The sequence below is a fragment of the Aptenodytes forsteri genome, unplaced genomic scaffold, assembly GCF_000699145.1.
Source record: "Aptenodytes forsteri isolate BGI_AS27 unplaced genomic scaffold, ASM69914v1 Scaffold308, whole genome shotgun sequence".
Classification (NCBI taxonomy): domain Eukaryota; kingdom Metazoa; phylum Chordata; class Aves; order Sphenisciformes; family Spheniscidae; genus Aptenodytes; species Aptenodytes forsteri.
The window spans coordinates 1,156,091-1,183,193 of NW_008795475.1; the positions used below are offsets into that span (position 1 = coordinate 1,156,091).

The 27,103-nt window shown below is 41.9% G+C and overlaps 1 protein-coding gene across 4 annotated transcripts; it reads right to left on the reverse strand.

Annotated features, from left to right (window-relative positions):
• Window positions 1–3,917: 3,917 nt before the first annotated feature.
• Window positions 3,918–26,671, reverse strand: HNRNPM (heterogeneous nuclear ribonucleoprotein M). Of its 4 annotated transcripts, XM_009281156.2 has the most exons (16): window positions 25,847–26,671; window positions 19,022–19,074; window positions 18,164–18,171; window positions 17,985–18,078; window positions 15,272–15,469; window positions 14,731–14,884; window positions 13,597–13,646; window positions 13,242–13,302; window positions 11,131–11,232; window positions 10,501–10,545; window positions 10,033–10,107; window positions 9,455–9,553; window positions 6,600–6,653; window positions 5,872–5,942; window positions 5,518–5,569; window positions 3,918–4,637 (listed from the first exon to the last, which is right to left on the reverse strand). In XM_009281156.2, the coding sequence occupies exons 2-16, from the start codon at window positions 19,043–19,045 to the stop codon at window positions 4,474–4,476; spliced, it is 1,251 nt and encodes a 416-aa protein (XP_009279431.1). In that variant the 5' UTR covers window positions 19,046–19,074; window positions 25,847–26,671; the 3' UTR covers window positions 3,918–4,473. The 4 variants fall into 4 exon arrangements, with proteins under 4 accessions (XP_009279431.1, XP_009279428.1, XP_009279430.1 ...); XM_009281153.2 differs by having other exon boundaries at window positions 5,872–6,653; window positions 25,847–26,668; XM_009281155.2 differs by lacking the exon at window positions 11,131–11,232 and having other exon boundaries at window positions 4,202–4,637; window positions 5,872–6,653; window positions 25,847–26,010.
• Window positions 26,672–27,103: the final 432 nt, after the last annotated feature.

The window sequence follows — 27,103 nt, forward strand, 5'->3', positions numbered from 1 at the left end:
ACTGACCCAGCTCCTCTTTCCCACATTCTGGGAAAATCTCTTCAGCCTTTCCTTGGCCTCCGGTCAGGCAAAAGCTGCACCTTTTACCTCAAACTAACCTCCTGTTCCTGATGGGCCTGCGTGACCAAATCGTGCAAGCCAAACTCTTTCTCTGCAAGACCATCTCTCAAACTGCTCACCCTAAAAAATAAAAAACCCCACAAAACAAAAACACGGACAAATCAAATGCGCTTTGCCACTAAAAGGCTTTGGAAAACGATTTGTAAGCTGAGAATATTTATTTCTGCGTCCAAGCTAACAATAACATGTCCGCTTCTTTATCAGGCTCCTAGCTGTTGAAAAGGTTTTGTAAAGAGCCGCACTGTCCGGCCCTGTGGCTTCCGTGATGGCACTGCCAAACACCACAAGCTAAATCTAGACTTTACATCTGAGAAGAAGTAATGGTGTAATTGTCCCACATACCCTGCTGGCCCAAAGACATGCATTACATTAACTCACTGGTTTCCACATTTCTAGTAAGTCACATCTTCTAAATTCAGCTCCCTCTTATTTATTGGCTCCGTAGTTAGACCTAACTTGGATTGCTGAATTTTAAAGTGCCAAGTTTATATCAAGGAAGGAAACGTTCTCCATAGCCTATCTTTGAACCTTGCCGCCCAAGCCATCGCTGAGGCCAGGCTTTGTAGCAAGCAAGAATAAGCTAGATATTATATGCATACCTTAAAAATCTGTATTAACTGTAAGAACGGCATTAAAACTTGGGGCAGATTGCCTGCTGGATTTAACTGACTGCAGCTCTTGACCAAAAGGCATATTTCTTCCATGCTACTGAGCAGAAACACTTAATCCCATGTTTAACTTTGGGCACAAAAGATCAACCGCCTCCAAGGCATGTCACTCTACAAAGTGGCTTTTAAAGCCAGAACCTTTGCATTCAGTTCACACATCCGTTCACCTGCTCAACACAGGGGAAAAAAATCATGTTTAAATTTAAGCCTTGCAAGAGGCTATCAGTGGAGCAGCTCGGCATCACGGACAGCTCTGTGAAGACTCTCTGGCAGCTCCAAGGCCGACCTGGGCTAAGCTGGCCTGGGCTGTCCCTTGCTGAGCTTGATGGCAGCGCAAGCAGGGACGCTGAAGGGGGGAGAGGAGCCACTGCCTGGTTCCACCTGCCCCCTCGCTACGGGCCTGACAGCCCTCAGGGCAGGGCCTGAGCCGGGCCAAGGCGGGCAGGTCCCTCCGCAGTGCCTCCACCTCAGCAGGTCCGGTACCTCAGCAGGTCCGGTACCTCAGCAGGTCCGGTACCTCAGCAGCTCCGGTACCTCAGCAGCTCCGGTACCTCAGCAGCTCCGGTACCTCAGCAGCTCCGGTACCTCAGCAGCTCCGGTACCTCAGCAGCTCCGGTACCTCAGCAGCTCCGGTACCTCAGCAGCTCCGGTACCTCAGCAGCTCCGGTACCTCAGCAGCTCCGGTACCTCAGCAGCTCCGGTACCTCAGCAGCTCCGGTACCTCAGCAGCTCCGGTACCTCAGCAGCTCCGGTACCTCAGCAGCTCCGGTACCTCAGCAGCTCCGGTACCTCAGCAGCTCCGGTACCTCAGCAGCTCCGGTACCTCAGCAGCTCCGGTACCTCAGCAGCTCCGGTACCTCAGCAGCTCCGGTACCTCAGCAGCTCCGGTACCTCAGCAGCTCCGGTACCTCAGCAGCTCCGGTACCTCAGCAGCTCCGGTACCTCAGCAGCTCCGGTACCTCAGCAGCTCCGGTACCTCAGCAGCTCCGGTACCTCAGCAGCTCCGGTACCTCAGCAGCTCCGGTACCTCAGCAGCTCCGGTACCTCAGCAGCTCCGGTACCTCAGCAGCTCCGGTACCTCAGCAGCTCCGGTACCTCAGCAGCTCCGGTACCTCAGCAGCTCCGGTACCTCAGCAGCTCCGGTACCTCAGCAGCTCCGGTACCTCAGCAGCTCCGGTACCTCAGCAGCTCCGGTACCTCAGCAGCTCCGGTACCTCAGCAGCTCCGGTACCTCAGCAGCTCCGGTACCTCAGCAGCTCCGGTACCTCAGCAGCTCCGGTACCTCAGCAGCTCCGGTACCTCAGCAGCTCCGGTACCTCAGCAGCTCCGGTACCTCAGCAGCTCCGGTACCTCAGCAGCTCACTCCGACGACGTCTTAGCGAACGTTTTTATTGTGAAGCAAAATGCAGCAGGGTTGGGTTTTTTTTTCCTTCCAAAGTACAAAATACCAAGTGAAGTATCCGCTCCTCCAGCACAGCAGCATCCCCCCCCTCTCCTCACAAGGACCTCGCGGCGAGCGCGCCTCCCGCTCTCCTCGCGGCACCGAACGCGGTGAACTCGCACGTAGCTTCGCCGCCGCGTTTTCTGCGGTAGCAAGGCTGCTTTGAGGTTCCTGCGCTTCCCCGCTTCAGTTTACCTTTCCATCAGCACAGCTGTGCGAAAGGAAACTTCATTAATGAACTGTAATATAAAAAAAACTGGTGAGCAACAACCGAGTTCGATTAAGCAGTTTCACGGCACAAGTGCTTCCGTCAGCGTAGCTGGGGGGGGAAGAGGCAGGAGAAGGAAAGGGCAGGAACCTCTACTGCCAGATTTTCTTGATTGAGAAAGCAAAGGTGAAACTAAAACTCACTGGTTTGAAGCATGCAGAGGGCGTTCCTGAGAGCATGTTATCTTGAAGCTTATGGGGCGGAGGTTGGAGGGGAGAAAGGGTTAAGAGACCAGGATAAAGGCTGTAACATTTTTTTCCCTATGCAGTAGCTCTAAAAATTTTTAGAGCACCCCATTCAAGCTATTTTTCCACATTTAGGGTTTCTGACACCGCTCTGGCTCTTGCGGCACAATTCACTGGTATCGTAAAGCAGAGCACAGACACCACCAGGTGACCTTTCCCCAGAAGACAAGTCGGAGAAGCTTTAGCTTAATAATTAGTTGATTACACCTCAAACGGCTTTCTGGTGGGACATAGCTTGGATGACAGCTTTGTGCAACGAAACCTGTTGGTGAATTTTTTTTCACTTGCTCAGTATCATCGAGATGATATTGAGATACCTCAAGGAGAAGTCATGTCGAGGGGCAATCGATACCGCTGCCGCTGAGCCAGCGACGTCCCGCTGACAGAACCAGGCCCACACGGAGAGCGTCTTTTCATTTCCCATTACTGCAAGAAGAGTTTGATTTTGGAGGCCACGCAGCTCTCAAACTGAGGCGAGGGCAAGAAATCCTGTCTTTGGCATAAAGCTTCAAGCTCTCCTGCCACAAGAATTCCCACTCAAAAATAATCACTTTCAATTTGTCTTACTAAAGCTGTGTTTCTTGCAGGAGAAGGTGAAATATCCCACCTTCTGCCTTTCACCTGCACCTCGCCCCTGTGATACACCTGTGTGCATGGCCCCCACCGAAGTGCTCCACATTGGATTTAAAAACCTTTTTTTTTTCCCCTCTATTTTCAGTTCAGGCCTTCAGAACGGCACTGACACAACTGAAGGTACAGGATATTTTATTTTTTTTTTTTTATTTTTTAAAACAGCATTTCCACCCATTACTGCAAGAAGAGTTTGATTTTGGAGGCCACGCAGCTCTCAAACTGAGGCGAGGGCAAGAAATCCTGTCTTTGGCATAAAGCTTCAAGCTCTCCTGCCACAAGAATTCCCACTCAAAAATAATCACTTTCAATTTGTCTTACTAAAGCTGTGTTTCTTGCAGGAGAAGGTGAAATATCCCACCTTCTGCCTTTCACCTGCACCTCGCCCCTGTGATACACCTGTGTGCATGGCCCCCACCGAAGTGCTCCACATTGGATTTAAAACCTTTTTTTTCCCCCTCTATTTTCAGTTCAGGCCTTCAGAACGGCACTGACACAACTGAAGGTACAGGATATTTTATTTTTTTTTTTTATTTTTTAAATCAGCATTGCCACTGGAGAAAAATTAAGCTACCAGCCTTTTGCTAAGAGTGGTCACCGATTAGGTCCGAATACAGGAAAGGGAAGTCCCCCCTGTACCCCGAAGACATTCAAACACTAATGCAAATGCATCGTTTTAAAGACCGATTCATACTGTCATAAACTGACAACCGAGAGGAACATTCTTTCTTGACACTTCACAAGAGAATACAAATTCTAGTTTACTGAGCTCAGTTTACAGATATTTTTTGCAAGCATAGGATGTGCTGCCAGTAACGGATGCTGTGACTGAAATCTTTAACTTGCATTTATTATCAAAGTCATACTGTTTACATCTGTAATGTCAACAAGATGCCACAACTACAAAAAAAGATTGTGCACATTGCAGTTTCAATGCAAAAAACAGTAAAATGGAAATCCATTTGTTAAAAAAGTAATTAAAATTACTCCAGAAAGCAACTGAATTGTTTTAACACCTTTACATCCAGTCAAATTAAAATGGTTAACAAGAAAAAAATACAAATTCAAAAAATCTGGTATCAGTGTTAAAAAGGCAACTACTTAAGCATTTCTATCAATTCGCACATCAATCTCCCTCCCACGAAGCTGTATCCCATTCATCATACGGCAGGCTCGCTCAGCTACTTCTGGGGACTCAAATCTAACCACACCACATCCTTTAGACTTCCCATTCTCCATCTTGATATCAGCATACAGCACATGACCTTAAAAAGAAAAGAAAGGGTCTTGTTTAACCCAGCAGGTGCCACGTAACGCCCCATCAAGTCACAGTTCTCTACCTTAAGCCACAGAAGGTGAACCTTTAGAAGCTGCCATTACTTTGAAACTTAAAGCTACAACTTCACCAAGTCATCGTTTTAAAGAAGCGTTCTCGGTTTAAGCGATGAATTAATTCAAACTGGTTCTCTCAATTCTCACCCAAGCAGCAGCAGATAACGGAGGAAAGCACAAGCTAACAAGCCCTGTCCAACTTGCCAACGCACACTGCACAACCGATGAGGCTGGGACTTGGTTTTGCCCTCCGACGAGCAGCCCGAGATGCTGGGGAGCAAGGTCTGGGCACAGCAACCGCTGCCATGGAAAAACTCCCCGAAGCTGAAGAGCGCACCTCAAGAGTCAGTAGCTGAATTCAGAATTCTTTCAGTTATTTTTTTTAAGGACAGTTTTCCCAGACAACTATGTTCATTTAGATATAAAGGATCTGCGCAGGTGCTTTTCAGCAGTTCTCGGGACTTCCACAGCTCTATTCCCACCTCTTTCCCAACTACAAAGAAGCTATCCACGTGATAAACCCAGCCCCCGAGATGGAGAAGGGAACAAACGCTTAGAAAAAGCATGTGTTAACTGGGTTATCAACTGGCCGGGCATGTATCTCTTTCCAACACTGCGGAACTCTTGCTGGTACGGCAGGGATGGTAAACATCCTTAACTAGATCTTAACTTGTCAACGTTAAGATCTAGTACTTCGGTAAGTCTGAGTGAAATTTTAGTTAAGATACTAGTGTCAGGGACATATAGAGCCAGGAGTTAGTGTTTAATTCATATTCAATTCTCAGAGTAATTACCAGTGATAAAGTAACTTACCACATTCGTTAAATTTATCTTTCAGCATTTTCCATGTAAAATCAAAAGGCAGCTGTGAAAAGAGAAGAACAGACCATTACTGAGAATCTGTTGAACAACTTGCAAGCGCTGCCAACTCTTCAAAACATGCTTTCTGTCCTGGGACAGCCATTGTTCAGCATCTTCCTTTACAGATGCGGAGCGCTCTTCTCCTGTTAAGGAAATGGCTTCAACTCACAAAAGCCCACCGAACTCCACCTTTGGCAGCATCCAATATTAGATATTCTGACGGAAGTCAACCGAGCACAGATGAGATCAACACGTCAGTACCGACTAATTTCAGGAGGAAGGAGAGGTAGGAAGAAGGCTACTCACATTTCTCACAAATATCTGACAGGCTTTTCTGGCCACCCCAGCTGCAGGTCCTCCAGTTCCTCCAAGGGAGCCTGCAAAATTGCCTGCAAAGTTTCCACGTTCCATGTCCATTGTTCTTTCAAAATTGCTTCCCATCGCAAGTCCCATTCGATCTATGCCTGCTCCCATGCCCTGTCCCATAGCAGGACCCATTCTTTCCATATTAGTGGCTCCAATGCGCTCCAAGCCCATTCTCTCCATGCTAGCAGCACCCATACGGTCTATTCCTATTCTTTCCATAGGAGTGGCACCTATGCGATCCAAACCAGCTGGCATTCTCTCTATGACCTGACCCATTCCAGTTCCCATTCCAGCAGGGACCATACGCTCCATACCTATACCCATCCTATCCATGCCAGAGCCCATACGTTCAACGCCTGATCCCATTCTGTCCATAGTGGTGCCAACGCGGTCAATGGCAGCACCCATTCTCTCGATACCAAAGCCTATTCCAGAACCCATTCTCTCTATGCCAGAACCCATTCTCTCAATAGCTGGGCCCATCCTCTCAATGTTAGGAGCGATGTGATCTATGCCCAGAGGGGCCATTCGGTCAATTCCTGAACCCATTCGCTCCACGTTGGAGCTCATGCGATCCAAAACAAGACCCATCCTGTCTATTTCTGACCCTACTCTCTCCATCCCATGCCCCATCCCGGAAGGTATTCTTTCTATTCCCGAGCCCATACGATCAATGCCAGGTGCCATCCTCTCAATCCCAGGAATGCTGGCATTTCCACCACCTGGAACACAACACACAGATTATCAGTAATCATACAGGGACAAAAAAAAAAAACCCTAATGCATGCTTACGCTACTGAAACGCTGTAAGCTTTATCATCACTCAAGAAAAGTGACTGCACACTGTGTCGCTCTGTTGCTGCAGAACATGAAGCAATGTTTGATTTCAGATGGTAAGAGTACTGTTTTTGATTACACAGACCGTCACGACACCACCACGTGATTTAGGGGAGCAGTCATCTCATCAGACCACATACTATAGTTGGGACGGAGAAGAGTTTATCCCTTTGCTAAGGAGCTTAACTTCTGTACGCACAAAGAAAGCCTTCCAAAAAAAACAAAGGAGACAATTTTGAAGGCATATGCAAACCTAGGAGGAGATCAGGTGGTAAAAGTAGTATTTTAAATATAATCTTAGCTGCTAGCTGTCCTGTGCAGTACACTGGGGATTACACAGCAAGAGCAGTAATTTAGTAACTGAAGTTACAGTTCCAATACCGATTGCTTGGAAGAGGAATGAAATCACGTCATCCTTGCCACGCAACTCAAAGATTGCTTCTGCCAAGCCGGGGAGAGACTTTTACAAGAAAAGCTCGCCAAACCTAAGAGCCCTCTTATCGCCAGAACTCCAAGAAAAAGAAAGCAAAGTCCACAGAAGAACCACAGCAGAATGACCATTATAAAGTCACAAAGCATGGTTGGCCTTTTAATGTGGAAAGAAATATAAAAAGGTTGCCTGTGCCATAAAACACAAGCAAGAATAGGGTTTCTACGTCTGCTACATGAAATCCCTTGACTGAGTTGTCCTGACTCTGCTAGAGTCTTCGAGTTCCTGCAGTAGAAGGATCGCTCCCCTATAGTTTAGGCCATTTTGCTGTTGTACGAAGGATCTTAGCTTATCTATCAAATCACGTTTAGCGCTGCAAAAAAAAAAAAAGTCATGTTGAGTTTGATTCCTATCTGAGGGGAAAAAGCCTTGAAGAAAGCGCGTGCTCAAATTATCTACATATATTTAATGAAGAGAAACAAGATATGTAACCCTAAGATGAGCCTACGCTCAAGAAAACTGAAGCAATCACATTTACAAACAGCACTTATCCTCCTTCGGTATTTCGAGCTTCAGTAGTACCTTAAATAACAGAATGGGTTTGGGTTACGTGACATTTGTACTTGTGCAAGCAAGTTGGCTTCCTTTTTTTTCATTAACAACCAACAGCAATAAACATTTAGTATTTCTTCAGTATATTCTTCGCTGCTGAAAGCCAGCAGCGTCGTGTATTTGTTTTTAGAGTCTCCCAGAAAAGAGCTAATCCCATGCAGGCAGGCAGTGCCAACTCTTGGTTACTAAATGTTGCGATTCAGTCATTAAGCAAATAAAATTAATCCTGTAAATTGGGAAGGGGAGGAGGTCTGCCTACTTTGAGATATTTTGGTTCAGCTTTGTTTCAGAAATCCTGCAGTTTTGAGTAGTTCATTACTGAAATAGTCCAGTATTTCCAGAGAGTCGCTGGGCAACTTGCTAGGAAGCGAAATGTTATACAGGCAGCGGGGAGGAGCAGGACTTTGTTCTCACTGAAAAAAATTTAGTGTCTTACCAGCAGCATTTCAAAAAAATGGACAACTGCCAGAAAAGTCTAAAAATTTTTTTTAGTCTTCCAGTAATCTTTTTTCAGAAGTGTTTTAATGCATAATATTGCTTATCTATTTAAAGATTATCTCCCTCAAAACTATTTTTTAATGCATTATGCTATATATATGTGTATACATATTAAAAAAAAAGGCAGTAAGTTACCATAACTGAATTGCTGCTTTAAGTGCTTTGAGTTTTTTGAAGGCTGTATTTGCTTTGCAACCTTAATTTTAAGGTAAGGATATTTTTCGTCCTTTTTTTTTTTAATGACTTGTAAAAAAGATCACCTTTCCTTGCATACAAGATCCAATTTTATAAAGAGTCGTCTTGAGTTGTATCAGCAACAGTGTACTGCATTTCACTTTCTTTAAAAATGAATTTAAGTTATATCAAATTAACAGAGCACAGCAATTCCAGAGCAGTCTCAGGAACTGGCTGAATCAAGCTGTACACACACAGAACAGATGCTCACAGAAGACATTAAAAGTGTTCACGTTCTGGATCTTGATTAATCATTCCGAAGCATGATTAATACCTTTTGCCATCTCAAAGCTGCTACAGACAGAACAGCACTGCACTAGCCTTGCTCATTTCAAGTAATATTTTATACCAAGTTATTTGCTATATTGATAGTCTTCCTTTTTCCACTGGGGTTCAAAAGGAAAGACCGACAGAAGAACACTAATTTTAGTGCCGCATGAGTTGCACAGTAAGGCGTTCTCTTCAATCATCTGATGTGTGAGTCTATACCAGATTCCCAAAATGCCTGGGAGGAAGGGAAGGAAATGAAGGTTTTGCTGTATTTTTCCTCCCTACTGTCTAGGCCGCAGGCTACGTTTTAGTGACAGGACTGGGTCACACATCATTCAGAACCTTCCTCTTTGCCACACACATATATGGAAGTTTTAGCATGACCTTTCAAGACCCAAGGCAGTGTATTAAGACTGCCAGAAGGTTTCCGGTCGCATCCGAAATTCCATTACACAGCCCCACAGGTCACTACTAGTGTATCTATCTGCCTTCTGTACAGCTCTTAGGAGTTTGATCAAAACCAAACTATTACAGCAAGTACACAGAAAATATAGCCTGTTTTGTTTAACAAAACGCATGATTTTTATGTCCCGTTCAGGTATGAAAAGCAGGTAGTAAAAGCACTTAGCTTAGTGTACTTACCTATTCCTCTCTCCAAAGTCTCTCCAAAACTACGAGACATTCCCATTTCGTTTCTTCCAAATTCTCTTTCAAATCCTCCACCCATGGCACGATCCATCTCTGAAAAGATTAAGTTTGAGATGTTCTTCAGGGCGTCTAAATGACTCCTGAGAGAACGTTTTAATACAGGCATAATTTTTAAAGATTAACAGCAAGGCAAGTTTTTTTATTACGTTCTCCTGATCATTTTATCGTGTCTTCTTGAGACCAAAAAACCAACAAAAAGCAGGACTCATCTCAATATGGACAAACACATTTGAGGCAGCCACTTCACTCTGGAGAAGTCTTTCTGGTGAATACAGATAGAGCGCGGTTTATCTCTTCCTAAACCAGTCCTTCAAGACAACCTCAACAAATGACTAGTTTTCTGCAGCTCAGAGGCCATGAGTGACTTGTGGACGCCATGTCAGCTGTAAGCTTTAAGTTTTTCCAATAAAAGCTGAGAAGAGGAAAATGACCAGTCTAGAGAGTCTCTCCAGTGTTATGCTTTCAGAGAACACAAGTCAGGAGTTGGATATACAAAAAAACCTAATGCCTACCGCTCATTCTGCCCATGTTCATTCCAGCTGGGAAGCGACCAATGTTTTCCATGCCACCAAAAGGACCTTCCATTCCTAAAAGAAAATATTTTTCAGGGATTCCTTAACAATGCTTTTCAACTTAACACTACACTTCACCCACATAAGCTGCTTTCACAGAACATTTCCACAGGCACCAAGACAACTCTGTATCACAAATTCACAAAACAAAATTTGGTCACACCGTATCTCCTAAGCCAAGGGCAGTTTTAACAAGTCACATGATAAAAACATGGGTCACGTTTTACCCGAGGTATTAACCCTTCCCCATACACCTACAGCAGTTTTATTAATACTCAAAAAGGAACAAGTTATTACTAAATTGGTGACGATTTCAAAGAACACAAATGCCCGCTAGACACATATGGCTAAGTTTACATGACTTTCGGAAAGCCCAAGCTATATACATATCAAAAAAACACAGCTTACCTCCCATTTTATTCATTCCAAAGCCCATGCCTTCCATTCCCATTCCTCAAAATAAAAGAGAAAGCTTTATATAGCAGACGTAATTCTACAAAAGTTCAGCCATTAGACTGGCTGTAGAAATAGAGACCATACAACATGTCCACTGTTTGGACTGAAGAGCTTACATGTGACAACTCCGAGTAGATTGCAACATTCCTTCTCAGAAAATAAAGCAGCAAAGGGGAAAAACCCATAGGCATTTATAAATTGAAAGCTGAATGTGTGCTACTTTTTAGGTGGCTCTTTAAAACTTGTGCTATTTAAACATATCCTAAACAAAGATTTGCAAGCCCACTAGTAAGTGTTAAAAGTGACAGATGGTTTTAAAAGTTTAATGTATATTTGCAGTGTCTGCTGCTCATGCTCAAGAGTCAGAAAATGAGAGCTGTGCTTTGACCACAGTGAAAAAAATGGAGCAGTTGGTTAAATTCAAGTTTCCATTATCAAGCTCATTACTTAGCTCAACAAAAACTCATTTGGCTTTAACACTCCTAATACACTTCAGCTTTTTGTGTAGGCAAAACAAAGCTATCTACCTTCTACATAGCTTAAAGCTCTCATGAAACAAAAGCATAGGAGTAATCTTCTTACCTCCAGGTCCCATGTTGCCCATTCCCATGCCTTTGTTTAAATGATTTGCATCAATAGGTTGACCTCCAGGTCCTAATCCCATGCCAATACCACCAAGACCATCTGAAGAAAATATTCAGATATCAAAAAAGCCTTCTTTCCATAGTTTGACAAAACAGCAAGTTTTATTCTTAAGTAATTGACTTCCATTCTCCAAAAAGCTTGCTGTGTTCCCACTTTGGGGTGTGTACTTAAAGCATGAAAGTGTATAGTAAATCCAGAATAGATGTGTCTTGAAATATACTAAAAACTCTCTCAAATATTTTTTCTCATAATCCATTTTCCATCTTACTACTGAGAAAACTTGCTTGTTTGGTTGGTTTTAAGCTGACTCCTGAAAAATAACTGGCTAGAACACTGCTTATTTTGTGCAACTCCTCAATCTAAGGAGAATAGAGTGGGCAATTTAGTATAAAGATCTTCTAACCTTTGCACAATGTAACCCTTGATTGACAAATGGCTTATTTCCACCTTTGCCAAGGTTCTTCCCTTGTAGGTAAGAATTTAACCACAAAGTTCAACCTATCATTATGATAGCCACCTATAGAATTCAGAGCACACAGCCAGCCTCTTCTCTGAGCAAACAAAGCGTATCATTCCCAGGCATAATTTTGAATCTTCCTGTACCCAAATGAATTAAGGATTCCCCAGTCCAAAGAAAGAAGAAAAAGCCCTCGTATTTTCCTTAATCAGGAAGAAAGAGTTCTCTGCTTGCACTTGTATCAAACAACAGCTTAATGGCATTCTTTGCCTATGAGAAGAGGACTTCCTCATTTACAGCTCAGCATAATAAACACAGGAAGTGTTGAATCTTGTTTTAAAACAACACAAGATATCCCTTCCCCGCCCCAATAAAGGCCAAGAAACAGGCTTCCATTGGTATTTGTTGAGTTTTATACAAAGATAATTAAATTGGAACCCAATGACTTTCTCTTGAAAAAGAAGCGTAGCATTATAGAAAGTCAAGGCAGCAATAAAAACCATGAATGATACTGCTGCTGAATAAGGCTTTGACAGATACACAAAAAACTGAACTAATTAAGGGGTGGATTGACTGATGATCCTTAAAATTGTGCAAGTTAGCAGCACACAACAGGTTTGGTTCCCATGCCTAAGAAAACAGCAACTGGCTGAATTAACAGAATTACGTTAACAGCCACACTTCACGTTTTTGCTGTATTTAAACAAATTAAGCCTGCGTTCTCCCACCTCTAGCTCTTCCCTTCCAACCCAGACTCTTCCTGTTCAGTACTTTCAGTATCTTATCACAGCGTGGTTGAGGTTGGGAGGGACCTGTGGAAGTCATCTCCTCCAACCCTGCTGGCTCAAGCAGGGTCACCTAGAGCTGGCTACCCAGGACCACGTCCACGCAGCTTTTGACTATCCCCAAGGATGGAGACTCCACAGGCTCTCCGGGCAACCTGCTGTTCCAGAACTCAGTCACCCTCACAGTAATGTTTCCTTATTTTCAGATGGAGTCTCCCGTGTTTCAGTTTATGCTCACTGCATAAACTTGCCCTGTCACTGGGCACCACTGAAAAGAGCCTGGCTCCCTCTTCTTTATTCCCTCCCTTCGGACATTTATACACGTTGATAAGAACCCCTTTAGGAACCTGGAAGATTCTCAGGTCCTCAATTCAGCCCTTTCAATTGAAGGAAGAACATCAGATACCCAGAATACCATCACGTAAAAGGAGGCACACTTTTCCCTATTGACTGATTAATTACGTTTCCATTAAATCCCACTATTAACAGTAGTTTTACAAGGCATTGGGGTCTTTGAATTGCAACTGAGAGATATGGAAGCCTTGAGAACGTGAATGGGATACTGTTTTAAGACAAGCTTCTAGCTATGAGCTGAAAGGAGTATCCAAAAAAAAAAGACAAGACTGAGCAGCTCTTCTTTACTATTTCCCCCTTTGATATTATTCAAACCATTTGGATCCCAGCTTTCCAAAGTTTGAACCGGAGTCTTACTGGGGCTGGGATCAGGCCCCAGTTGCTGAACAGCAAAATAAAAAATAAAAAAAAAAAACCATAACAACATGTTCAGTCATGCAGGAGAGACTTACGAGGAAGTTGTTGGGGTCGCTCTGGAGGAAAGAAGTCTCCTTTGGGAAAGGCTCGTTCATCCTAAACACAATTCAATACATTAAAGTTTGTGAGAAAAGTAAGAAGTTATTTCTTGCCCTTTTTTTTTTTTAATTAAAACACAGAAACTTAAAGCTAAAGCAATCTTCACTGTATTTATGATTGTCTTTTAGCAAAATAATCAGAATTAACCCTCCCCGATGGCATGAGTTGACATCACTAGGAATCGGGCAAGTCGCACATTTCCGTTTCAGCCCCACCTTGAAACCACACATCATCCAAAATCAGGAGCACAATTACCAGTTCAAAAAGCAGTAAGAATTTGAACATACTTACCATTTTTACATGCATCGGTCTGTCAAACAGCAGCTGCCCATTAAACATCGCTATTGTTTCATTAAGGATCATTGTTCAAGCGCTAGAAGCACACAAAGTCTTAAAGCTCTAAGCGCTATCTGACGCAGAGTACAAAAACCCAGTCAGAAAACCACACCTCTCCAGGTTGCTTCTTAAGCTATCGTTCACAGATTATCAAAAATCCTTCTGCCTTCTCCAAAACTAAAAAGCTTTGAGATCCAAATAACTGAATATTCAAAGAATGGCTTTTTAAAATTAAAATATATGAGTTTAAAATACTCTTCTGGTTAAGATTAAGTTCATTAAGAGATCACTCAAAATGTGACTCCAAACCAGCCTAGGTGTTCAAATGTTTCATCAGTAACTTTGGCCATTTAAAACAGGAGAAAACACGCAAAAGTTCTCAACATTTCCAAATCAACAAATAGCCAAATTTTGAAGTATGCCACGCTAGTGAATCATGTGAAATTTGTATAAGTCTTGCTCCCACAAGGCTTAGCTTATTAAGTGCACACGCAGAACAAAATTAACATTCAAATAGAAAGAGAAACTTTGGGAGAGGAAAGAGGGAAATATTTTCCTCCTTTCCATACCATAGGCACAAGTTGAGGGATCATGCACACAGCAGTATCTGTACTTTGTTGTTGTTTGGTTTTTGTAGATTGCTGTGTAGCAAACCATCGCTTGCACAGCGTAAGAATACAGGGAACAGAGGAACATGCTAGGCCAAGCCATCTTGTATTGCAAATGGATTTGCTGCATTCCTCCTTTACCTCCATCACAGGAATTTAAGACAAATCTTTTCTCAGAAATTGCATTTTAATACTAGTTTCAACCTAGAGACAGAAATTTACTATTTGGGCTAGAAACACATATATCCACATGGGAAAGAGAATCCACTTTGTTAATGATTCTGAGCAAACAGCAGCAATTCTTTCAAGACGGACTTTTTTCTCTTTTCCAGTTTTCCTTACATTTTCCATCCACTGCAATGGCTTGACTTTCTGTGACATGGCAATACCCTCACTTGTAATATTACAAATTACATTTTCATCCTGCTTTGTTTACTAAGTTATTTGCCTACTATTCACCATCATTACTTTTCAAGGATACATATAGCCTGAACAGCCTCTATAGCTTGCTCAAAAGTGACAGTGCCGATCCCACGACTTTTGCCATCTTTATCTTCTAGTATGTCTGCCCGAACCACAACACCGGCCATGCTGAATACTTCTTTCAGTTTCTTCCAACCAACCTTGTAATCCAGCTGGAAGACAAGTGATATTAGAAGTATGAGAAAGATTTCCATCAAAAAACAGCTTTAATGTTCTTACATTTCCTTTCCCAATATCAGCAATCTTAAGAAAGAAAAGAGTCTTTACAGAGATAGGATGAAATTTAAATAGCATAAAGAATGCTACAGAGCTTAACACAATGTTCTTGGCTTTGTTCAAAAACACAAATTAACAGACACGGTAACATATAGGATACATCTTAATTTACAACTTCACTAGCACAGAGAATCAACAAGACCAGCCACAGAATAAGTTACTACTCAGTTTTACTGGAACAGAGCTGAAAGTCTAAGGCTTTTCTTCTAATGCATTAGATTTAACTCAGTTAAGACCCAGATTATGGATTACACAGCACTTACATTTGCAACAAAGACAGTGCTTCCAAGTCTCCCTGCCTGCAAGGCATGAATGATCTCGTTGGGTATGTTGGGGTTGTTGAGTATACTAGGTGGGATATTGATCATGCCGGGGCCGCCCGGGCCTGGACCAATACCCATTCCACCAGCTGCTGCCATGACCTTCTGCATTGCTCTCCTGGCATGCTCACCGTCAGGATCCTGCAAAAACAGAAGCAACATACTCGGTTCTCTCTGCACTCCGCTAAGTGTGTGGGGATTTAGTGGCATGACTAAAACAATCAAAAGACGAAGGGGTTTCCCTTTATACAGGGCTATCCGCTCCCTATAGATCTCCAGCCAGCTACTTCACATATCACTGCCATCCACTAATTTATTTTCTTTTAACCAATATGCCAGCACCCTTCAAGTTAGCAAGTTATTCCTACTCATGCATTTCCCCTGATTCTGAAAGCGTTTATCTATTATTCAACACCATCAATAAACCTCACAGTTATATCTGTTCCAAAGACTGATAAACCCAGAACGGCATTGGGAAGGTTTTGGAAAACAAATGCCGACTAACTCTTGGCATCTTCAAAACACTGCAACAATTCATTTACCTCGCATTTGGACTTCTTTACAAAGACAAGATACAGCGTGTAAAATTTCAAGAAGATTGGTTTGGGCAACGCTTCCCCCCCCCACGCACTGGCTTTCTAACCTGAAAAAAAACTTTTAATGTATCCCCCTATTACTACATAATCTCACGATTTTAGGACATGCTAGAGAACATGAAGCATAGGATGAAGAATTCAAGGAAGGAAATAAGATTAATTATTGTCACTTCACTTTATACTGAAAGTGAACATAAGCACCTTCACAATACAAGGTGAACTTATGTTACTTAGGTTGGAAACGTCACACTGTATTCAGTGAGCAAAATGCACCAGCACTGCAAGACTGCTGAAGAAAGTGAGATGTCAAATAGAATTAGTCAGAAATACAGATGCTTTAAAAATAAAAGCTATTTGAGTTAATTTGAATCTTGATCTGAATTTTAAGACTAAACAATAGCACGTTTTGAAAACAGGAGAAAGGATAGCTTTCACATGATTATTTCAGCTACAGAAAATCATAGTAGTCTGAGGTGGAGAACACATTAAAGTGAATACAAGTTGCTTCTCAATTTAAATTTCCTATTTCACTGCTAAAACGAGGTATTGCTTAAAACCAGATTAGCTCCAATAGAAAGCCAAGAGTGGTTGTCATACAAACTAAAGTCTTCTGATCAGGCAAAGAGCTTTATCTATTCTGCCATAAATTTTTATTATGTCACTTGAAGGCCTTCATGCTCCTCAGCAGTGAGACAGCCAACAAGGAGAGGTATGTACCAGACAGTTGGCAAAACCGATGCTAATGGTCATCCACAATAACTTAATTCATTCCACACAGTCAGACTGGGGCACTTGGCTGGGGTAAGTGTTGCTAAAGTCCCTTCCTAATACTGGTAAAATGCTTCTTCACCGATTTCACTGTTCTGTCTGTGTCATACAGACAGGAATATTCAAGTATGACAACAGTTTCACCAAGAGTTGGGCAAATTACAACCACCTCTTCTCAAGGACTGATACCAAAGGGCAATCTGACTTCCAGCACTAATGGTGTATCATTAACAGGAAAACTGGCCCAGACATGGCCCACTCTCAATAGCTTTTTCTTCCAAGGTCCCCTTAGAGAAGTCAGTGCCTGACGATTCCCAGGTGTAACTGTGTTTTTCTAACCTTCCATTTCACCTCTTCCTTCCTTTAAAGGGTAGCAAGAGGTCAATAGTGCCAGAAGATGGCTTGTGCCCAGAAGCAGGCTGCTGCCCCCGGAATTCATTACTCACAAAATCTGCCAGATCTGAGAAGTGCTGCCGCTTGCTGTCCCCACCCTTCTTCCCAAGCACTCCTCAGACTACAGCAGGAAGGGGGTTGCTAAGGGCAGACCTTCTGCACACGTTCTCTATCTTATACTCATGCAGATGTCTTTCACCCCCCACCATTAAGTGGGCAGGGCACGACAGAACATGAAGCCTGCTTAGCCAAGAACACAGCTCACATACCCTAAGGCCAAGAGTCAATGCCAACACTTAAGTCAGTCCCTTTTTATTTTTGTTCAGTTGAACCTCCAATGCAGCTACAGGTTCCAAACTGCTGGAATAAAACTTTAAACTTGTCAATGGTTAAGAATTAACTCATGGTACAGTTGAGCGTGTCATACTGGTTGACAATAGCAAAGCCATTAAAATGGAAATAAATCTTTGAAGTATTTCAGAAACCAGCTTATTCTACGGAATTTGTTTGTAGAATACATTCATTATGATGGAGAATTAAAAGGGAAGGCAGTCAAGAACAAACAACACTTATGCAGGTTTCTTCTTCAAATCACTAAAAAAGAAAATATACCTGCAGTTAAAGCCAAACTCTTGCTTTGTCCGAGTTCTGCATTGCTACCATCAGCATCTATGCTTTAAATCAAGTTTAGTCTTGACAATCGTGTTCAAACTCAAGTTCAGCAGTACATGCTGATGGTAAAAAAGGGTCGACTGTCTTTTTTTTTTTTAATCCTATTTGATGAGTTCTGCCTTTTGTCAATTACTCTTATCTGCAAATGAGTAAGCCATAAATCTTGACTAAGAACTACCCCTTCACCTTCAAATTCAACATACTGAAAGAACAGATGCACGTCTTACTTCTTTCACTTTCAATGGTCTTCCACCAAGACTATGCTTGTTCAAAACCTCTGCAGCCTTTTTCATGCTTTCTTCCATCTTGAATTCAACAACACTGTGGGGATACAAGACATCTAAGAACATTGCTTATTTTTTAAGAGTTTCCTCATTTCTTGCTATAAATTCATAAGTGAACTTACGCGCATCCCTGATGAGATGATTTCACAGGCGAATAACAGCGAGGAGAGAAGGGAAGAAAGAAGAAATAAAGTAAGTAAAAGCACAAAATACATAAAAAAACTTTCTTTTTTTTTAAAGTCAAATCACATTAGTTAGCCCTAATAGTGAAAATAAATGTAATCTTACCCAATAAAGCCTTCAATACTTGAATTCCATAAGATATAATTTCTTATGCGTTAACAGGATTAAACTGTAGTTTCTGAAGTTGTAACAAACAGAACTAAGTCCCGATTCTCCAAGAAAAATACCACACGCTTCATGTGACCTGTTCTTCTCTGTCATACAGCGAAACCCTTGCCATATTCTCTCACCCTAAATCCATATCCTTCAGTACAGTTAAGTGTGCTCCTACTGTTTCTTTCCTTGTAAGATACTGTCGCTGGACTAAAGGACTTAAGTACCTATGAAGGCAATATACGTTTACATTTAGGAATTGAATTCTGTTTACTGGCACAGGAAGTGTAGTTTACAGAACCTGCTTTTGCACACTGGCCTTACAAATTCAGCAAACCACTACAGTGACGTTTTCCAAAAACACAAGTATTACTTTAATATTCCGTACCACTATACATACTGCTAGGGTCCATGGGTCATTCAAACAGCCAACGCCAACTGAACACAGTGGAAGACCACCCTAACACTGTTTACGAGGCCCCGTCCCACCTCCTCCCCACCCCAAGAGAAGCTGTAAGCAATCCTATGTTATAGCCACTAAGCATACACACTCTCTACCTTCCTGACTTCGTTTCGTTCCACGCCACCATACAGTTACATTTGTCATGTAGAAAATCCACAGAAGAAATCTCTCAAACACTTACCCTTGACTTTCCTTCAGCGTCCATTAAGAGCTCCACGTATGTTACCTCACCAACTACAAATCAGATTCCAGACGACACATATACCAAGGGAGAAAAGCCAAGAAAACAATGGGAATTTAGAACAATCAACAACCGTGTATGGAGCCTCTGCCTTATAAGAAAGCCCAGAAACACTCCATGTTCTCTAGACCACAAAACTGGACAATTACAGGTATGCAGTAAAGTCTTAAAACAGTTAAACATGTTCTTGATTTTCCTCCACTTCAAAAGCCAGCTATTTCCACAATATCAGTTTCCTTGATCTTTAGTACCCACTCATTACTTGAGGCAATCCAAATCCATGGGAAAGTCTGCAAGAACAAGCTTCCTTCACTTTACATAGTATGCAATCTTGTCTCCATAGTCCAGAACGTGAGCAGTTATTTGCTTTTCTCTGGATTTAAACGCAGACTTCCAAAGAGGGAGTCAGACTGAACCAAGAGATCACTGCCTCCTATTTATTTCAGCAGGTTTTTAGCCTTTTGTTAAGCCACAATAAAATAAAGTCCATTTTTTAGCTTCAATAAGTGGTATTAAACAGTCTGCTATGTTTGCTCTCAAGACAAAACCGTCTACAGCAACAGGCAAAACGCACTGGAAAACTACATCTGCACCTTTCCTCACAAGATTAGGATTGCCTTTTTATGACCACATGACCATATCGTGTACCTCCAGAATACAACTACCGAAATGGCTGCTGCCTTTGAAGTGACTGGCATACAGAAGAATCATCGAAGAAAACATCTTTTACTTTTTCTGTCTGGTTTAGTAGTCCTAGCTTTTAAGTTTAAGACAGGAGGACTCCAAGTCGCGTTATCTGAAAGGTGGAATGCAGTCTTCGTGGGATACCACAACCCAGTCCGAATACTGATAGCATACTTTGAGCAAGGAACTGGAGTCTCACGTTCAAGAGTCTACCTCTTAGCAAGAGACAGAGAGAGGAAGAGGTGTTCAGCCCGACCTCCCACAGGACCAGTCATTTATAGGACACCTAGTGTCATTACGCAAAATGAACAGCCTGAAAGGTCTGTCTCAAAGCTGGAAGAAAAGGAATGCTTAATGAAATCACTACTTTTTTTTTTTAATCTCTATTTCTTATTTTAAAAAAATAATTTAGCAATATCAGCATTCCAGCCAAAGAACAGTTAGCTAGACAGAATAAACAAATTCTGATCCATTCATGTTCTTACGAGGATAGCGTTTGAGACTGGTAGAGGCTAACAAGCAAGTCCCTTTGAAAGGGACAGGGCAGATCGGAGTGTTCGATTACTATCCATAGCTTCACTATCTAAACAATACTTCTTGAAATAAAGCCTAACAAAATTAATTCCATCCTATAATCTGAACAGTATGAGATCATGTAGTATACATGGAATTGTTTCCACAGTCTGTGTAGCGAAAGGGACTGCACTGTAAACAGCCCTCCTGGACTAGTCCTTGGCGGTACATGGCGGCCGTGCACCGAGTCCAAATGTTCAGCATTACCAAGACATTCTGAAGCCATCCATCTCAACAGCAGCAGCCAGAGTCCAACCAAACTTTGATCAAAAATGCAAATGTGATTCAACAATTTATGTAGTAAGACAACAAATTCCCAGATTACCTACAATACAAAACCACTCCGTTTCACAGAGGCCAGAAGTCACAGGTTAGAAGTCTGTGACTTTGCTCCTAAGAACACTACTGAGCCCCTGGATTGAGGGCTCTCCTCTCCCAACCACTAATCGAGTTCAACTGCAGTTCTTACTTCAGATCCACACAAACACTTCCAAAGAAGTTTGCCAAGCTTGAACTAACATATTAAATACGATTTAACATTTACTCTTTTAACGAATCTCTGACCTCTGAACCACAAGATTTCCCGGAGTCTATCACAGCAGCAATTGTTTGTCACTTGGAAAATCTAGTATGTGCCAATTTTGCTCAGTGCTTCACATTCAAGCCTTATAGACACCTATATTAAAAACTAAATATACGTCTTGAAGTAGCTGTTTTCCTTCAAAGGACATCTGAACTTCCTGAATAGCCAAATTAAAAAAAAGCAGGGGGGGGAGGGGAACAACACAAATAGTGTAACAGCTCAGTATCCAAGACACCAAGTCCAGAGTACAGAACAACTGCAATAAAAATGCATTTTTTCCACTTGAAAAACATGTAAAACGATTCAACATGACACTTCTTCCAGGAGACTACTGTTTGAGGCTGGCAAAGGAAACCTTTTTTTTTTTTTTAAACAACCTATGCTGGGTCACATTTTATTTGGCTTTTTTTCTAGATCCCAAACCACAGTACATCAGAACATCAGGCATTGGGGATAAAGCAGAACAGCAGACAAGGGTAGCCTACGATAGTGCATAGGCAATTAAGCCATGGAAAAGTACCAACAGCAGATATCCATGTACTAAACCTGCTTCAGAGGGTAAAAGAAACGCATAGTGATCCCGGCAGATTTTCTTTCTGCTAGAGAACAGTTGGCTTATCTCAGGAAACATATCCTATATCCACAAGTGAAGAAATTTCATTTAAGCACAAGAGACTGCCACTTAAGGAACTCAAGTTTATTACCGGACCAGCCTCCAAAGGGAGATAAAACTTGCAGAAAGTACTAGCTCTAAGTCAATTCAAGTATAATTAAGGAACATGTTCCCCATAGTGTCTTTAAGACTTAACTTAGACTGATTTTTTTTTTTAACCTCACATTTGAGAAAGTTTGGAAACTCAGCGTTTCCTAAAACGAGACTGAAGCAGAAATCATTGCAATAACTAGAAATACAAACCAAAGGCATCTCCAGTGTTACTTATCATTACAGCCATTAGGTTTTTCCCCCTCCAACTTTATATCCACTTTCCAAAGAAGTTTATCTGCATGGAAACTTAAGATGTTCAAGCCAGGTTGGTCTGTCAGCATTCAGGTATTCTCCAGTGACTGTTCAGGAAGCTCAGATAAGTACGTCCATATGGTGACCTGAGGCATGGCTCCGATGGATTCACCTAGCCCTAAAGACACATCTGGGAAGTAACGAGGATAACAAGCTCAGACATAGATGTCAACTTTGAAGATTCTAAAGTTGGGCAATATGATTTTAATAGTTAGCGACAAACCAAGAAGCTGTGAAAGGTACAGAGAGGCAAGTCTCAGCAAGAGGAGAAGCACAGAAACTGAAAAAGGGGTAAATGCTTCATATCATGGTCATTTCTTTGGCCTACAGGGTCAAAAGTAAACACTAAATAGATAAGGAAGCCTCTCAAGACATTACCAAAACCTATATGGATGTCCCATCATCTTCAGAAGTAAAGAACTACAAGCAATGTGACTGATTCAAGAGGACCCTGCCATCAAAAGCCTAATATTTTCAACATGAGGCAATTCAGAATTTGTCACAGCTCCTCCTCCGTTTACAGTGTTTAAAGCTCATGACAGGCAACCGGGGGGCTCGGGCTGGGGATAGAGAAGATAAACGCACTTTATACATGTACAAAGCTTTAGTTAAAAGGAGAGAAGAAAAACATTCTTCCCAAAGTAGAGACAGAGGAGAGTTCGCAAGCTATTCTTTTACAGTAGGGGAAGGGAAATCTCACTTTTGCATGAGAACCCGGAAAAAAACATGGGTAATTTTGGCTCTTTAAGAGCCCAAGCAGGAAAGAGGGAGTGAAAGAGCTCGTTGCAACCACTGATGAAGGACAGTGCCTCCTTGAAAAGATCATTAAGGCCAATGAAAATAGAGCAACTCATTAGCGCATCTACTGAAAGTAAGGGGGAACAAGTCAGATGTGCAACAGCACTTCCACACTGCTTATTCATCCTTTCCTCTTTGCCCACCTAAAACTTCAGTCTGCAAGCACACTGCGACAGAATCTTGGGCACTGAAATCCAGGGGACACTCCAGTAACAGCTGTCTTCAGGTACTGGAGCAACAGCTGTTAGTACCGAAGTAACAGAAGTGCTCAACTAACATCTGGGACCAAGTACAATAGCAAGAGGGCATGAGTTACATCTTTAGGAGGCCACAAAGGTTCCAAAAGTTTCTGGAGATGAAGCAAGAAAAGAAGGCAGCACATGAAGTTTAGCAGCTGCTCTTCTTCACAGGAAGCTGAAGCTGGGAAAGCTTTGTTGCTTCTTTTCCTCACATCTGTTCACACATCCAGGTTTTGATCTGAAGAGGTAAGCGTGCCCGCTCCATACTACAGCTCTGCCTTACGTAAACGTGGGTACAACCATGCCAATACAAACAGTCTCTGGGGTGTCCTGGAATCTTTGAGTGTGACGTGAGCGTGGCCTTGACTGCAACTGCTCCAGGCTTTGCAACAGAGCAGAACGTAATTATTGCCTCATTTTACGGCTAATCTTTCTCCTTGTATTGCACGCCATCTTGCTGCTCTGGTCAGGAAAAAGGTTTAAAATACAAAATTCTGTATTTCCTAAAGGAACCAATAAATATCTCAAATTCAAATACAAGTTCTTTTTTATCATATGGTATCACCTCGCTTATGCCAGCTGCCATGAAGCATTACCATTTTTCTCCCTAAGACAGAGCCATTTGTTGGGGGACAGATTAAGACAGCTATTTAGCATTCAATCATGTTTGCATTTAGACTCCACTTACATGCTGAAGAACTGCTGCCTCATTCTTCTCCTGAAGCCATTCACCAATTGCCAGTTATCAATGCTGATTACATCAGTTTAGTAGAACCTTGTGTTTGTCAGCCAATACAAAGGAGTTTCAAACAAGAACATTTTTTTTATTTCATTAATAAGTATGTCATACTGCATACCTGTAATTGAGTTTCACCAACAAATACACTGAAATGACTGAACCAAGGCATTACTCTTGAGAGAGATGTCACCTTTAGAAGACTTCAGATGTACGCATCTGAAAAAACCAGGTTGCAGAAATATGAGCAGACCTCAAAGCTCATGTCTCCTAAACCATACTTACTGACGCAAAACAGCCGATTGAGGTGAACTCCTGCTACGTTCAGCAACCTGCTATGCCATTGCTGCTAACAGCTTAAGTCTTCACGACTGCCAAGCACTGGAGCAGTCATGAAACGCCTATGTTTACCCTTTGTGTACAGATCCGTTTCACGTGCTCCCAAAACCTTGAACGTTTGGCCTGTAATTCTTACACTTACAAACCAAGAATTCTCACGTTTAGATTTTTCCACGGTCACATTCCTGGTTCTTGGAACTACTATGCCTTGTATCAAGAAGTACCGATTGAGCAAGTTCAAGCACAGCACAAGAGCACCAATTTGGTAGAAGTCAGTGACTAATTAGAATGAATCGCTACGACACAGCAAATCTAAACTGTTGTATTTTAACAAGCAGTCCCAAAAACCAAGAACAATGCTTCTCAGTGTTTAGCATAACAAGCCCTGCAGACAGAATGAAGAGGTTTCAATGTTCCCCTAGGAGTATCTGCTGGAATGAGTAGCTGAACAGCAAGGCAGGAAACAATCTCACACCGGACTTTTCCATCCACGTGAACTGGAGAGAAACCACAAGACACTTGGAACGGAATTCAACATAGCACTTAAAGTTAGACATCTACACATACAGATGCGCCTGTTAACCAATGTATCTTGTGTAGCAAAGTGAAAGCATGGTTTAAGGCAAGGGACCATTCATAATTAGGGCCTGTTAAAGCAGTCTTTAAGGCTGTAATTCTTCATATTACAGAAAACCATTGCTGAATCTCAAGCATCAACGTTTCACAGCCTCTAATTATGGAAGTTTCCCAAGGCTTATAGTCCTGAAGTTCGTTACGCAGACTCAGTTCCATTTTGCCTCCAAAGACAAACATTTTAAAACCCTTTGGAAATTTGTTTTCCCATTCATTAGGCCACACCTTGTGAAGACATTAACTAGCATTCCTTACCTAGTTCAAACACAAGTGAACACTGATCACTATTTTGCGAGACGTTTATGACTCATGCTATGTATTTTAGAAGTGACCCACAAGAGGAACGGTTGTATTAGTTACTCTTAACTTGTTTTGAGACATTTTAATGATGGAGAAGCCATGATATTTTCTTGCCACTCCGCTGCATTTCCAAGGTGACTTGAAAACTAGTAAGTTGGGCATCAGCTTAAAGAAATAACACTACATTTAGACTTGTCACCACCTGAGAGTAGTCAGCTCAATTTCTTCATCTTCTTCAAGAGATGAAGATGCTACGGTCAACAAACTAAGGCGGCTCCCATTCACATGGGACAGTTAAATAGAAGTGGGGAAGGGGGAAACACCATGAACATGATTTCCAAAGCCCTAACTGCGTTGCAGCCCATGCCAAACCACAAACCTCATTTTTCTTTTTTGCAGGTCACCCTTAAATACATTTTACTGCTATCAAATGGCAGCATGGATCTTTATCTAAGCACAAATCACTACCAAGTTTGGGGACACAGCTATATATACACACACCAAATCAGCAGTAAATAACTACCTTGATTACCCAAAAGACATTAAAATGCTTCAGAAAGTTTTGTTGCATGTCAAGGCTAAAGTCTGATAAAAGCCTCATTTTTTCCCCCCTAAGGAAAATACTCGTTTAAACCTCCGATGAAGCCCTATTAGCTATATGCCAACATGCCTATAAAGGAACTATCCATCTGGAAGGCTGCCAGGGAGCAGATGTTGTGCAACACCCAAAAAGGCTTCAAGAAGACCTTTTACAAAACTCTCATCACTAAGTCCACCCAGAACTTCAACTCTTAAGTTTACAAACAAAGTCAGCCACAAGTAAGATGACAGACATCACTTGGCCACCTGAGTTGTACATTACCTTTCTCTTTGACCAGGTCTTTCAGAGACTGCCACTTCACATCAAATGGAATATTTGTAATAAAAGCTCGGTATCTTTTAGCAGGATTAGCATATGGCTCAAAGCGATTTCCTCCTCTTTTGACACTTTTCTCTTTTCTTTTTTCATTTTGGCTTGGTCGTTCACCTTCACTGCAAGCAAAGAAAGATAATCACACACATTAACTACTCTGGCATTTGATCAATGTCATACCACCTCTTGGAACATAACTTGTTACATTCTTAAAGCTAAATCAAAACTTGCAAAGTTTCATCCATACACGTTATTTGCAAAACTGTACACCTTTCAACCGAAGCTGGTACCCACGGTACCAGTGCTACATAGTGTATTGTAACAAAGATTTCCTAACAGCAGACAACTTACGTCATGAAGACCCACTATTTTCTCCCACATTTATCCAATGTAACCAAAGTTTTTGATTTCATAAGCTGAATCTCTTTAAAACCGACCAAGCCTCACTCCGTCTCCTCATGATGCTCCAGACCAGACGTCCACCCTATTTATTTTCTCCTTAGCACACTATACTACTTAAACACCTTTAAGTCAAATAATACATTGACCCACCATATTTGTAGTCTTACGCTAGAAGAATTTTAACAAAATAATCCTGTATCTAACTGAACGCTCAGGTTAATGACTCTTACCTCACAACACTTTTTTTCCTCCTCCAATTAATACAGTTTTTGGACGACACAAATTCAAAGCCTCTGTGCATTCCAACAAACATATACAATAGTTCTTTTAACTATTTCAGAATACGAGCTCTAACAAGTCAAAAATTAAAAAATTAGAAGTGAAGACTGTTTCTCAACCAACCTAGATGACCATCCGGTCTTAACAGGACACAAATGCCACTGAATAACAGCATTTTAAAAAAAAAAACAAACAAAAAAACCCCAGGAGAACGAAATACTTCAGCCTCAGCCTGACATGATTTCCTTAACTAATCCAATTAATCTCCTTGTTCACCTTGTGCTGGTTGAGACGATGCAGAAATACATCTTTAGAAAGATGAGAACACATTAGTCAAAAAAAGCTGGTAAAGTTTCTAAAACTTATCTGTACATACACTGAGCTTTTGCTCAACTTAAGACCTATGTAGCCCTGCAAAGTCCAAGCCACGTCAGAAATTCTGGCTCAGATGTGAACACACTTCTGCATCAACACTGTCCGTTCCTTTAGAACCATTTCAATCACTGAACAGATACAGCCTGCAGG

Bases quoted from the DNA above. Each gene is read 5' to 3' on its own strand.
- HNRNPM (XM_009281153.2), bottom strand. From the start codon at position 19,045: ATGGACGCTGAAGGAAAGTCAAGG. The intron at 6,654-9,454 runs GTAAGTACACTA...GTTGTGTTCCAG, and splicing joins GACTTTGGAGAGAGGAATAG to GTGGTGGAAATGCCAGCATT. The intron at 5,570-5,871 runs GTGAGTAGCCTT...CTCTTTTCACAG, and splicing joins GTCAGATATTTGTGAGAAAT to CTGCCTTTTGATTTTACATG.